The 14940-nt window shown below is 36.8% G+C and overlaps 1 protein-coding gene across 1 annotated transcript in view; it reads right to left on the bottom strand.

Annotated features, from left to right (window-relative positions):
• Positions 1 to 14940, bottom strand: part of HAG1 (histone acetyltransferase of the GNAT family 1) — a 93416-nt gene that overhangs the window by 24029 nt on the left and 54447 nt on the right. Inside the window, exons 9-10 of the mRNA XM_089136519.1 lie at positions 6733 to 6787; positions 1585 to 1706 (exon numbers count right to left, since the gene is read on the bottom strand). Of these exons, the coding sequence (XP_088992645.1) occupies positions 1585 to 1706; positions 6733 to 6787 (177 nt within the window). The remainder of the gene's footprint in view (positions 1 to 1584; positions 1707 to 6732; positions 6788 to 14940) is intronic.

The raw sequence follows: 14940 nt of genomic DNA, 5'->3' as shown, positions 1-14940 counted from the left end.
CAAGAAATCCTGGAGTGACTCTATATAAAAATGACTGCAGAATAGGCCAAAAATTAGGTCAAGTCTCTCCTATGGTAGTGGGGCAAGATGTCTTCCAAAAAGCCAGCAACTTCTGATGGGCCTTGATAAAACACTATTTAAGTCGGCAGAGAAAAACTTGCCTTTTAACAGACCAAATATTAACCAATTCTCAAAAAATAGTAAGAGAGATGCTGAGCAGTAGGATCAGATCCATCCACCAACAAAAAAAACAGACAGCAAGAGAAGATAATACCAATCCTGAAAGAAGGGGAGAATCAAATTCCAATAAATATTTGGGCAGCAACTGCTATCTTCAATCCAAAGACCATTGTTGCATGAGGTAAAAGAGAAGGCAGCGACTAGATCTTGATCACCGACTACTAAGTCTCTTTATTTATCACAGAAATGAGAGACCAAATACCAATAGTGTCCCTCATACTAGGATTTTAACCATAGAGTAAGCTATTATAGGAAAAATTGCAAAATATCCTTGGGCTACATGACATAATATTAATTTACAGCAATCAACCATTTGAAGCTGTTACGCATCTAGGTGACCCAAGGCATTGGAGAAGGCTTAGATGCATGGTAGGAAGTTTCAGCGAATTTTGCCCGAAATCTGGCGAAATTCGCCGAGTTCGCCAAGGACAGAAATAAAAAACGGGGCAAAACCGATATTGACTGAAAATTGCCAGAAAATCATTGATTCTCCAGCAAACCGGCGAAAAATCGCCGAAACTTCACAGATATCTCTATCTTTCATTTGAAAACATATTGTGGGAGGTAAAAATCGATTATTGAAAGGAGTTGTAGAGAAGAAGCTCTAAACTGAGTGAATTGTCTGATCACCGGAATGAGCAGATTCTTTTCTCCCTCTCAATTTGTTTTCATGTTGAGTTCTCACGGTGCTTCAATGTCTGGTTCTGCTTCACCTCGCTTGCTCTTTGGAGTTCTTCTAACCTTTTAATTTGAGCTACGATCAGAAGGGTTAGAACTCCAGTGACTTCCATGATTCCATCTTCAAGAAAAGATGAAGCAGACGCACATTTCTGGAATAGGGCGTGGGAGTGGCATGAGTTCTATGGAAACCCGTGAAACTCCACCTCCTTTTTGTCTTTAGTCTTTACATCACACATCAATTAAACCAGCTGTCTCCCTTTTGTTTTAACTTTTAAGGCTCTAGTCATGACACATCACCTGAGCACAAATACTTTCACAAAATAACTGATGAACAGGAAAGTGTCTTTCTTAATTTCCTCACAGAAAATGATAAAAATATAAACGGATGCGCATTTGCGCTGGAAATGTCGGAGATTAATCGGCGAAATCTCACTGGTTTCGGCAATCAACGAAAGGTGAGCACCTTGCTTAGATGCAAGGTGACCTAAATGACCAAAATGCTGGCCTAAACACTACTTGCCACAAGAACATCTTAAAAGCAATTTGAATTTTGATAGTAGACTCCAGGCAGTGACTCCATTACTTCCTTTAACATTTATAAAATGAAGTTCACATCACCAAATATAAAAAAGAAGGCAAAAAAGTAATTGACTGAGAACTCACCTTCAAAAGTGATTTCATGAAGTTATTTAATATATGCCGGTAGGAGGCACTATCTGCAGGCGCACCTAATAATGCTCTAAAACGTGAATATCCCCACTGATCAGGAGTCCACCCAGCCTCCCCTGCTCAATAAAATTGAGATTTGATTCTGATTAGCATTACCAAAACTGCGATGACATGGCAAGTAGGAGTGAAGAATTACCACGCACAGCAAGCCAAGACATAAGTGAACAAGGATACTGCAATAAGCCACTTACACAAGCAAAGACACATTAACAAGTGATGTATGTTGAATTTTCACGACAAACTTACTTGAAGGCTAATTCCCAAATTATCAATAAAGACCTAACTGGACAAAACCAAACACGTCTCGAAGAGCTGTCCCAACCAGGTCAAGATTCCAGGGAACTCAAGATCTAGGTGAGAAAATGCATACCATTCTTTTTTTCTCCTTCAGTGGGCAAATGACCAAAACTCAAAGAGAAGCTTGACTTAGTCTTAATAAACATGTTTAAATCACCAATTTGCTTTAAAAAAGACAGTCAATCATGTGCTTTAGGTTTGCGCCCTTGGTGGCAGTAATGTCGAATCCTTGCACACACATTGTTTATGCCCAATCTTTCAATCCGCTGAATTATTAGTAAATAATTCGGTGAATCCCAAGTTTTACAAATTATTGGTCCAAATTAGGCCCAAAGAGGGAAAAACAATAAAGATTCACAATACTTAAGAGTCTGATCGAACTATTTGTGAACAATCAAGAAAATCAAAATTTTATCTGATTGGTGGGAATAAATAAAAGAGGGCAATTTTCACTTGGACACTTTTGAGGATTTCCCCCAAGTTACTTTTGATTTTAAAAAAGTGACATTTTGCATCTACCTCCTTTGCATATCCAAAAAAGACTAATTAAAGATGCACCATCAGTGACCAAATGGTTTCCGTTAGTCTAGATATGTTTATGACCAAAATACCCTTATACCCTTTCGATTTCCTTTCTTCAACTTACCAAAAAGAATAAGACAAAAAAATTATTTTTTAACTAAAAGTTGAAAAAATTATAATTATGATTAATTTCAATATTACACTAGTAACCGTTATTATTGTTATATCACATACAATTATTCTACTTTAGGGAAAAGAGTGGAGTGCTGAGATGATATAAATTAACATAAATGATTCTAATAGGTAACAAAGGTACTAATTTCATACTATTTATTATGTGCACATATGTAAGATAATGTGAAACATGGTACAAGTATTTAAAAATAATGAGCAAATCATTTTTTTAAGAACAATGAATTCTTGAATCCGAAGTTGAATTTAATTGTCCACTTCTTTGACCATTTTTGACAAAACTCCTAAATTACCAAACAAATTATTCTAAATGATTCTTTGCTGGAATAATTCCCATAATCATATTTCCTAGCTATTTATTTCAATTCTATGAGGCATAATAGGAAATCAATGCAGTATGTGATAACGAATAAAAAAACATAATATTGAACAATGCCAATACCCAAGTACAGTGAACAATATGTATGTCATAGACACCATAGTCTTCCATGTCCCATGCGAGTTTGTGACTGCCTATTGATATGAACTATGATGTAATAAATCCCATTCACACTTAATCCAACCATAGTCCAAATTTTGGTTGAAACTACTTAATCTAGGACAAGTACTTCTTTGGAGCAACAACAACTTCAAGAAGATCTCCCCCATAGGATATGGATGCTATGTCATATTTGGGATTTGGACTTAAGATTTTAGATATAAGTGGGATTGTTTGCTTAAACTTCGTATTTGGATATTTGGCTATATGTTTTGTTTCATTTTCTTCTTTTACTTATTTTATTTTCATGATACTTTTTAATTGTTTCACTGGTAGATTGAATATGATGGTTTCTAGGTCTTAGTTTTTCATTTCCTATTTCCTAATACCAGACAATGGCGGATGAGGATATTGCTTGACAACAAAAAGTCCCTATAGATGTAAGAAGACAAAGTACAATGTGTAACTACTATGGCAGAGTCATCCATGGAGTTAAAAGAAGGTTCAAGCAACATTTGGTTGAAGTTTATGTAAATACACCCACGTGCTGCCAAGTCCCTTCTAAGATGCAGGAAGCTATTGCTGAAAACTTGTATCAAGTGGAGTTCGCTAGAGCTCAACAACGTAGAGGAGCTGCAAAACCTGGTGGACCTTCAGGCACTGGTGGAGGTGGAGTTACAAGGGTGTTGGTGCTGATGACATTTAATAAAGGTATGTTGTATACTTGTTTTGCTTATGCATCTATGTATTTAGTCCCGTTTTATCATATCTTGATTTCAATTGTTAATGATAGTATGATACTTGTAATTTATTTAGGACCTAGTTAATTACTATGTTCGGTTTGTAGTGTGTTGGATGACTTAAGGTAGGCTAATGTTAGTAATTTTATTATATAAGATATGATAGATTTATAATGAACATTTATTTAGGACCTAGTTAATTACTATGTTCAGTTTGTTGTGTTGGATGACTTAAGGTAGGCTAATGTTAGTAATTTTATTATATAAGATATGATAGATTTATAATGAACTAGAGATTGTATGAGATGTACACTAAAAATTTCACTTAAAACGCCTTAACCGCCTTGGAGAGCGCCTTGTCAACTCATCACCTCCACAGACCTAAACAGCCTCACATCACCTCGTTGCCGTGACAACTATGATTTTTAGCCAACTGAGATGAAACCTAGGGGGTCAAATATTCTTCCCAGGTTTCAACCCATCCCAAGTAGAAAATTTGACCAAATCTCGACCGACTCAGTTGTTTTACTATTTCTGAGCATTTTGGTCCCCCTTCTTTCTTTATTACCTAGTTTCAACGAGATCTACATATTTCACACATCTCGAATTAGTACCGCCCCTCCAGTTTGCAAATTTCAACCTAAGATCCAACTTTTTAGCTTCGAATCCCTATTTCTCCCTCAAATCCCTACACTTCATTAGTCCTTTGTCAACAAACATCCACTTTATTGGATTGTTGGGGATCAAACAACCTTGAAGTTAGGTATGTATATTCATCCAAAAATTCTGATTTGTTGACAATTGATGCATCCAAAAAAGTTTGTTTCTTTTCAAATCAATATATATTTAGTTTAGGAGCATAATTATGAATATACGTTGTCAAACTTTTTATTTTTGTGGAGTGCTAGTATTTTTTTTTGTATTTTTTGGTTTCAAAAATTAATTTCCATATAATGTATTATGAAAACAATATATATACATGATAGATGACACTGAATCTTATATATGTGAGACACCATCACTCAATCTACGCTTTGACGGTGTCCAATTATTTTTCTGTAGTTAATTATTTTTTAAAATTATTAAATATTTCCTGTTATTATTTTTAAAAAAATGATAAAAAGATACCAACTATTTTCTGTATTAATACTTAAAAATAGTGGAATATCAATAAGAATATGCATGTATTTATAGGTGCATTTTAAGATGATGATGCTTACACATTTTAATTAAAGTACTTTTGTTACAATTTACAACTCCTAGTATTTGTCGAAACTGACACACATCTCTCAACTAGTAAGATATGAATGAGTACTTTTCTTTGATTTTTTAAGCAAAATACCTCTTCCATTGTGTTATTTATGCTTTAAATAAGATGTATGCAAAAATCCACGTCAAAAACCCATCAAAACAGGGCCAAGACCACCCATCAGGATGTCCTGGAGAAATTCCTAGGTTTCCACTAAGTTGGTTGAAATTTCAACCCAACTTGGTTTCAGAGGCTGGTTTTGACCAGACTCAAAACCGGAATTATGAATCTTGCATTCAATGAAACCTACAATCATTGTTTTATATCTTCATGACATATGAATGCCACATCAAAGTTTTCGAGATGAAGCATGAGCATTTCTTCTCAAATAGGTTGAGGTTTGTTGACATTTTTGAGATTTTGCTTATATTCTGGTTGACTTTATTGATACATGCATATCTGAGGCTACTATGATAACTGATCTTGACCAGATCGAGACTCTTAAGTTTAGTAAGTTCTCGATGAGCTTTAGAACCATGCATAAGATTTTAAAGTTTCCATCTATAAAGAGCTATAGCAAACTAATAGTCCATCTAGCTTTTTTTCTTTTTCCTCTCTCACATGATGTACATGAGATTATGAGAACAGAAATAGGCATGTTATTATGTAATAATAAAAATTATAAAGTAGAAGACGGACTACCAAATCTCAATCTACAGACCAGATTTGACAGCCCAACACTAAAGATGTTAGTTCCAAGGTCCTTGACATTCCCTCTAGGCCTCTTGAGGGTTCCCCAAGGAACAGGCACATTGTCATTACCTATGGCATAGATTTTTCCTTCTTGTCTTCTGCTCGGCTTTCTTAAGCTGAGCCCCCCTCCCTCTCTTTTCTCCCCAGTGCTTATCTTTTCCTGCCCAATTGGGGTTGAATTATTTATTCTTCCAAAAAATGATACCAATAATAATAATAATAATGACTTTATTTATTCATCCAAAAAAAAAATACCAATAGTAATAATAGTAATAATAATGATTATTATTAGTATTATTATATAATATTTTAGTCTATTATTTTGCAAGTATTCTATGTCACATCCAACAGAAGACCAACACCACAATATAACCCCTCAGTATAACTTGAGAGAGAGAGAGAGAGAGAGGGGGAGGGGAGAATGGGCCTATACTGTAGCAACTAAAGCTCAAGATCTCCAAAGCATATGGCCTTGAATCTCTTAAGAAGACAGATGTGTAAAGGAACTAGTACTGATTCAAGTGCTGACATGTTGATATGAACTTTTACAGAGAAACTGATTACTATCTATAATTGTTGTTGGACATTAGAAATATGAACTAAACAGTCCCAAGATCATAATCCAGACAGTTCCTGACATTTGAACAACAATAAAAACTTTTTGACGAGTGATGATACCTGAAAACAGATGAAGAACTGAATATTCATGCAATCAATATAGAAATGAAACAGGGAATTCCATCAATACATAAACAGATTAAGGGCCGTAATTAATGAAACTTACAAAACGATGAGGTTAGACACAATTTGATGACTTAAACCAGGGATATAAATGCAACTTGAAGACTTACTCAAACCAGGGATATCCTCAACTTTGATGATCTTCTTAGGAATCCCTGCCTCTTTCTGGGGAAAAAAAAACTATCCACTTTCAGAAGGAAAGAAAAATAAATATTTATATTACTGAATATTCTATACAAAATTATTGCAAATATCATTTATGAAACAAATTTTAACAGTATTATGGAGCTCACAGGGCATTCTTGTTTGGGGAAAATAATAGCAAAGATAAGTACAGAAAAGAATTATCCACTTGCCAATAATCTACGTCATAGAAAAGTGATAAGGTAAAAGGTGGTTCATCTTTGACATATCTCAATCTGTCAACCAACCTGAAGATAGAATTTGAGAACTTCGATCTTTGCTTGTCCACATATTTACATGGATAGAGAAAATTTATTTATCAACCAGATGCACAACTTTTTGGATTAGGTATTTTGAATGGTCAAAGAACTTCTGTCTTGTGTCAGGGAGACACAGCCTGTCTTTAATAAGAGAATGCAAAAATAATAGAAATTTCAGATGTGGGATATTACAAAATAATATTTTAGAGACCTCAAGTTGGTGCATAGATACTTATAATGGCCAACTTGCTAACAATGTAACCAAAAAATTTGGTACCCACACACTTAATAAACACATAGCCTTTTGATTGTCTGAAGAGACAAAAGAAATGCAAGTAATGCCAGATTCAATCATCTCTTTGATGAATTGTTGATCAATTTATACATGCTTAGTTCTATCATGCTGAACTAGGTTGTGAGTAATGTTGATTGCTTACTAGCTATCTGAAAACAGTTATATAGGGACTTCTACTTTTTGTACTTAGATTTTGGAGCAAGCCTTTCAACCATAACACCTCACAGATGCCCTAGGCCATTGTCCTAAAGTCGGTTTCAACACTAGACATAGCTACAACAGCCTGTTTCTTGTTCCTCCAAGTCACCAAGTTTCCTCCCACATAAGTACTACACCCAAAAGTAGACCTCCTATCATCAGGACAACTGGACCAATCTGCATTAGTGTAGGCTTCAATATTTAGATGTCCATAAGAAGAAATTAGGATTCTCTTTCCATGAACCTCCTTCAAGTATATCAAAATTCTGTAGACTATATCCAGGTGAGAGGCATGTGAATCATGAATGTACTAGCTTACTAGGCTTACAGTGAAGGTTATGTTTGGTTTGGTGTAGGACAAATAATGAATCTCCCTATAGCCATTGGTAGCTTGTCTTGTCCACGAGTTTCACCTTCTTTGGCCTTGAAATGTGAATTGCATTCAATAGGTGTGCCAGCTAGCTTGTACCCTAACATTCATGTCTCTGCTAATAAATCGAGGTATACTTTCTTCTGAAAGAGAGATATTATTAGAAGAATATGCACTCAGCACCCTTTTGTGGCATATAGTTCGTTATCACAATGCAATTGGCAAGAGAATAAACTCACCAGGACCAATGTCTACAGGACTAGGAGTTGGTGCTTCCAATTGGATGGGCATGTTAACTGGAGGCACTTCTAGCTAGGCTGCTATTCTTTTAATGGTATACCTTTAGGCTTCAAGGGAGATTGCAAAGTAGGTTTCTCCCCCTGGATACCACCCTCTGCATGCATTGGCGGTTGTTCCAATCCGGTAACCTCTCTTCTAAATGGACATCACCAGCAGCAATTTCCAAGGGAATATCCATTGGAGGAATGAGAACCGAAATCTCTTCAACATATTCACCCTCCTCTTGAAGAGGTGTAGGGAAAAAATAGGGAACATATTCTCAAAAGACTACAACTATGGTGACAAACATTTTTCTAGAGGGAGGATGATAACACTTATACCCCTTTTGGGTGGCAAAGTAACCAAGAAAAATAAACCGTAACCCATGAGGGTCCAGTTTATCATTAGTACGATGATTTCTGGAAAAGGCAACATACCCAAAAACATTAGAAGGAATGGTGAAGGATGCAGAAACCATAAGAAGATCAAGGGGGCAGCGTTGCTGCAACACACAGGATGACATCTTATTAATAAGGTAAACTAGTTTGACGAATGATGCCATGATGAGTTAAATTAAGATTAGAGCTCCCCCACAGTGCATTCAGTCCATTATCAGTATGAAGAACTTTTACAGATGCATCAAATTTGGTGGTTGCAAATATATGAAAACTTCAAATAAACCCAAGTGAACCTAGTGCAGCAGTCAATGGAAGTAACAAGCCAATGATATACAAAAGAAGAGACGCGGTGGGAAGGACCCCAAACATCAGAATGGATAATAGAAAAAGGAATATTACTGCAATTATCACAAATAGGAAAAACATGTCTGGTTTGTTTTGCCAAAATGCAAGCATCACAATAAAAATCATCCAAATTACATTGCTTAGCTAAATCAAGAAGGAAGTCTAGATAAGGTGGCTAATGCAGGATGACCAAGACAATGATGCCACCAAAGCAAAGTAGACAAAGCAAAGACAAAAGAATCAGAACAAGTGACTATAGTAAACGCTGATGGAGAACAGTCTAACAAGCAGAGCTCACCAACAAGTTTATCACTACCAATCAGACACTCCGTTTCCAAGTCTTGAAACACATAATGAGATGGAAAGAAAGTTAATTTGTAATTCAAGTCTCAAGTAAGACTACTAATGGACAAAAAGTTAGTAGAAAAAATAGGAACATGCAAAACAGAGGATAATTGTAATGATGGTGAGAAATTATTGGTTCCTTTTCCAGAAACTGCAAAAAGTGAACCATCAAACAATACAAACAGTATAACTAGGAGAAACAGTAAATAAGAATAAAATAAAGAGGGTGAACCAGTCATGTGGTCAATTGTGCCAAAGTCAATAATCCAAGAGGACGGACTCAAGGATACACTTTGTCAACTGGAAAAATACCTGAGGTGGAAGAGGGCCTAAAAGGAGTAACCGTGGTAGAAGCATCACAAGCACTGGACATCGGCGTAGAAGAAGACAACTCAAGCATGGTCATCAACTAACTGAGATGTTGGAGTTCATCTAAAGAGAGAGGTGTCGGTGCACTAGAGTCCTCTATATTTCCTTGATGGATTGTCGCTTGTGAAGTCCCATGCCCGGTGGTACAACCTCCTCCTCAAGAAGTTGGCAGGCGACTATGAAGTTTCCAGCATTTCCCCCATGGATAACATTCACGGCCACAATAATCACACTTAACTGGAGACCGGGTAGAGCCACCACAAGGAGTCTAAGAGGCTAGAGAAGAAAGGCCATGGGAAGAACCACTAGACCAGCAACTACAATTGACCTTTCTACTACAATCATAAAAACCATTGCATTTTGTCAACTTTCTTCTGTATCAACCATAGCATAGACCATATTCAAGAGAACGGAAAGGCTTATAGGTAGGGGAGCAAGTTTGGCCCTGGTGGCCCTGACCCGCCCTAAGCCCGCCCTGATTTTGGCCCTGATTCTGACCCTGATATTGGCCCTAATCTTGGCCTTGATCTAGGCCCTGATTCTGGCCCTGATTTAAATCTGGACCCTCAACCCATATGGAGAGGAATTAATTATAATCCACATGGGTAAATACTTGACATGTGTCAAATTTTAAAAACATGATCATGTTTTGTAAAAAATTAATAAAAATAAATTATATCCTTATACCAATGTAGTAAGCATCCATCTGATTTTGGCCGAATCCTGAACTTAATTTTGGCTCTAGTCTTAATGTTAATTTGACCATGATCATGTACTAGATTTTTACCCTAATCTTCATATTAACATTGATATAACTATAAGTCTCGACTTTGACCTTCAATCATTTTGATCATATTAAATTATGAGTTCACTTTTTATATTATTTTTAAGATAATTTTTATTTTTCGAACTAAGTCATTTTTAGTTCCCAAAAATCATTGATATATATATAGGACTAAGGCGAGATAATATATTATAAATAATAAAAGTTAGTATATAGAGAATTAATATCTAACAAATCTACACCCCAACTTCTCATAATGAATATTGACATCTTTCTTTTGCCTCCAATGTGATATTTTACAGAGAGAGAGAGAGAGAGAGAAAGAAAGAAACAAACAAAAAAAAAACAAATTTTATTAAGGACAGATAGCTATGTTTGTAAGTAAAATATTATTTTCTTTAGCTACGAAAAAATATCAATACTACATCAACTTGTTAACAAAGTTTTGGATATGGATTTTTTTTTTTGTTAAATAAGGATAAAAATGGGAGAGGTTTTCAATTTCCATCTAAAATTATGGAGTATGAATTTATTTATGTTTAAGTCAACACTATCAACTTATTGACTATTTTATCATTTTGTATGAGCTTGAATCATCTTATATTTCTATGAATTTTATTTTTAGTTTACTTGTGCTACTTTTTTATTTATTTATTATGAATTTACATTAGATATTTTAGGTCCAAGGATAAGACCAATTAAGGCTAGGGCTAAGATAGGGTCAATCAGGGCTAGGGACAAGGCTAATCGGGGTCAGGGAAAGGGACAGGGTCAGGGCTAATCAAGGTCAGGGACAGGGCTAATCAGGGTCAGGGCCAGGGATAGGACCAATCAGGGCCAACCCATCCCGGCCCGGCCCGGCCCAATTAGGGCCAATTAGGGCGGGAATGGGTTTGGCTTGGCCCTGTAGGGCATAGGGCTAGGGACAATAATCCTTGGCCCTGAACTAGGGTCTGGGCGGGAATGGGCTCAAATTAGAATATATAGGGCTGGGCTTGGGATTGCAAAAGCCCGACCCAGCCCAGCCCAGTTGCAGCCCTACTCATAGGTGAGGACTTGGGCACATATCTGATCACACTCCAAATTTAGACAAGTAGGAAAGTCATATAAATGGAGCTTATCTTCCCACTTCTGATAGGCAGCCTCACATGTAGGGGTAAATTTCCCATAGATTTCCAAGGTCTGAAAATACTCATGTAAAGTATTATAACACTAAGAGTCTATGAGAGAGTAAGATCCTTCTGCTATAACTGATGGATTTTTCTGCTAATCTTAAATACTATGCATTGTTACCAACCTTGGAGTATGTATCCTAGGCAACTTTCCATACAACAGTGGCATTGGCAAGAAGAAGATAGCTCTCACCAATAGCAAGTTCCATGGATTTGAGCAAAAAACCCATTACAAAACATTCATCAATTTTCCATTTGTCTTAAGCCGGACGGGAAGTTGTGGGCCTTACTATGGTACAATGGAGATGACTGGCAAGACAGTGAAAACCCATCGCAAGTGCAACAAATCAAGACCATCTCAAATAATCGTCTCATTGAGTTTAACAGAGTTCATCTGGCCAAAAAAAAAAATATATATCATGCTCACGAATAACTAAAGCCTTCTCCACCTTAAATGAAGAAGTAGATCAGTAATAGTAAATGCAGTAAAAATATCGCTAATCCGGAAAAAAGAAAAATGAAAAACACACTATTAATGGGTGAAAGGACACCTTTGGTGGGAGAAAAAGGGACACCACCAAGGGATTGAAGCCACCAAAAGGCTAAAAATGAACATGGAAGGGTGGTAGAAGAGAGTGTAGGTTCAAGGTGAAGCCTTGCTGGGATTTGGCAGTAGCTAGCAGTGCCAGCGGCAGTTGCTAGTGTCACGGTGGGAAGGAAGCAAAGCTTGGAGGGCTAGCGGTGGAGGTTTGGCGGTGTTTTGGGGGCAATGGTGGGTGGTGGTGTTAATATGGGAAAATAACTAGGGTTTTTGCAGATCTGTTCTTGGGCATGCACTATATCAAATTCTGAAAAACTTAGTCTCTAATACCATGTTTAATGGTCTGAGAACTTCTGACTGGTCTAAGAGAGACACAATCAGTCCTTATTTATAATATTAAAAGAGTACAAGAAGAATAGAAACTCCCAATATGGGATACCATACAATAATATCCTAGAGACAATTCTACCCCCTTTTACTCAGAATTACAACCAGGTCCAAGCATTATTGGATTAGAATATTTAGAAAAGATCATTCATTTATTTATTTAGCAAACAATTGGTGACCAAACCTTTCAATTATGGTAGCAAACATGGTTTAGCTTTAGCATATTTCTAAAACGTGTCAGCCCATTTTCATTTCAAGAGTGGAGTTTGAAGGTGCAAAGCATCACCAACATCTTACTAAAACTAGTGTAAAAAGCATTTCCACCAGGCACATTTCCATTTATATAAAAATCGGTGTTTTTTACAAGTGACCCACTTAAGTGGGGGTGCCACTCAAGGTTCCCCCCTAAAGTAGGAAAAGTTGCTGGCTCCCCAGCTCTAAAATTACCGGTTACCCACTATTAGACATTCTGTTAAGTAATTCAAAATTTGAATGAAATGACCTTAATGCTCTTAAGGGGGTGTTATGACCAAATTACCCTCCCTATCCACAATTAGGAATCCCTTCACGCATTGTCCCTACATCTCACCAAAAACTGCCCACCACCGCTGGAAACCACCACACACCCTCCCCCTATCGGCGACTACTGCCCCCACCTTCCCGTCTTTCCATATTGGAAATCACCCACCCCCTAAAAATGATAACTAAAATGGATACTTACTCCACTGCTTCGAGATCTTTCAGTTTCAAGAGTTCTTTGGTGCCCAAATTTTGTCATCAGTTCAAGAACGATGGAACAACAAAGTGTCCTCGTCGTTTTGGTGGTGTCTTCTTCGAGTTTACCAAAGATGAGAGGTTCATCATTTATCCTTACAGAATTATACAAACACAATATTCAGAAAAATATATATATAACATTCATGGAAGAAGAAATTAAACCCAATTAAACCCTACTATAGTCCTCAATTAAACCCAAAATAGAAGAAGAAATCAGATTGAAATCACCGCTAATTTTGATGGGTTCGTACACAGATTCTAAACAAAAAGCTTTATCGTAATTGCGATCATTAAAATTCCCAAACTAGAAGAAGGAAAAAAGGGTTGAATCATCTAATTCCGCGAGTGAACTTAAAGGAGTCGAGTTTTCGCAACTTCAATTGTTGCTTGAACCTATTGATAAAGTCATCGCCCTTGGCATCAACCTCTTGGTCTTCTCCAAAATGTTGTGATTCGCTCCCTCTGCTCTTCCCTTTCTTCACCGTCAATAGCTTGTGAAGATCGATCATCTTTTCTTTTCCTTCCAAATGCCCTGACTCTGCCATCAAACCTGCCGAGTTCATCGTCTAGAATTGTTTCACTGGCTTGTCATTAGAAACCGTTTTTTCCAAGTTTGATTGGAGAACCTCATGCTAATGAAAAGGAGGTTCTTCAACTGGTGCCGGCTGCACTGTTGTTTAATGGGTCAATGCCATCCCCAGTGGCTGAACAATAAGGTTTAAATCATTCCAGAACATAAAGGGATCGAGCGAACTACGGTTGCCTTTGATTTTTCTTGGGTACAAGACCTAACATCACGGCTATGGTGCCGATCACAACGTTCAATAGAACAAAGAGCACAGTTGGAAGCTACCCCTAAACCAGCCCTAGTATGATCATTACTCACCTTATCCCTCCTAGTTTTTCTACTCATCCATCTTAGCATCCTCATTTCTCTACACGGAGTTTATCCATATGATGCTTCTTAACAACCCAATACTCTACACTATACATTATTGTTGGTTGTACACATCATATACTCAGTTATCAGTACATCAATGTTCAACTTCATACAATTCTAAAACATTACACATGTTCATCTTCACATTTCAAATCAAAAAGTTCAAATGATCAATCAAAAGGGTGAAATTACAACTCAAGGCTCAAGATCCTATCTGTGATGCACTAAGCATTGTCCCACTAACTTAGTGGTTAGTAAGCAGTCCCACTTGCTCCAACTCCAACCTTTAAACGACATTTTTGAAAAGAAAAAAAAATTGATTTAAAAACATTTTACCTTTGTTTAAGTTTAGCTTGAAAATGCCTTAAAGCTTTGCGCCAGATGGAATAGGAGTGCTATTGATCATGTGGAGATTTGCTTTGACCAAGAATCCGGCAAAAAATGGGGCATAAATAGGATATTTCAGGTGGAGATCCAGAAGAGGTGAAGGGGACAAATTTTTCACTCAAGTTCTGTCAACTAGAGCAAGGCGAAAGTCTTTTAAAGGGTGGTTTGGTTCAAAATCTAGACTACACCAAGATCTCAGACCAGGTTAATACGATGTTTTCGTATAGAATTCCATCTCGTCACACTTCTTTGAGAAAGAGAGACATGTTGCAAGATCTTGCTGGGAGT

This window comes from Hakea prostrata, chromosome 1, assembly GCF_041222555.1.
Source record: "Hakea prostrata isolate BN-2017 chromosome 1, UWA_Hpros_2, whole genome shotgun sequence".
NCBI classification, from domain to species: Eukaryota; Viridiplantae; Streptophyta; class Magnoliopsida; order Proteales; family Proteaceae; genus Hakea; species Hakea prostrata.
This window is presented reverse-complemented; position numbering and strand designations above follow the sequence as displayed.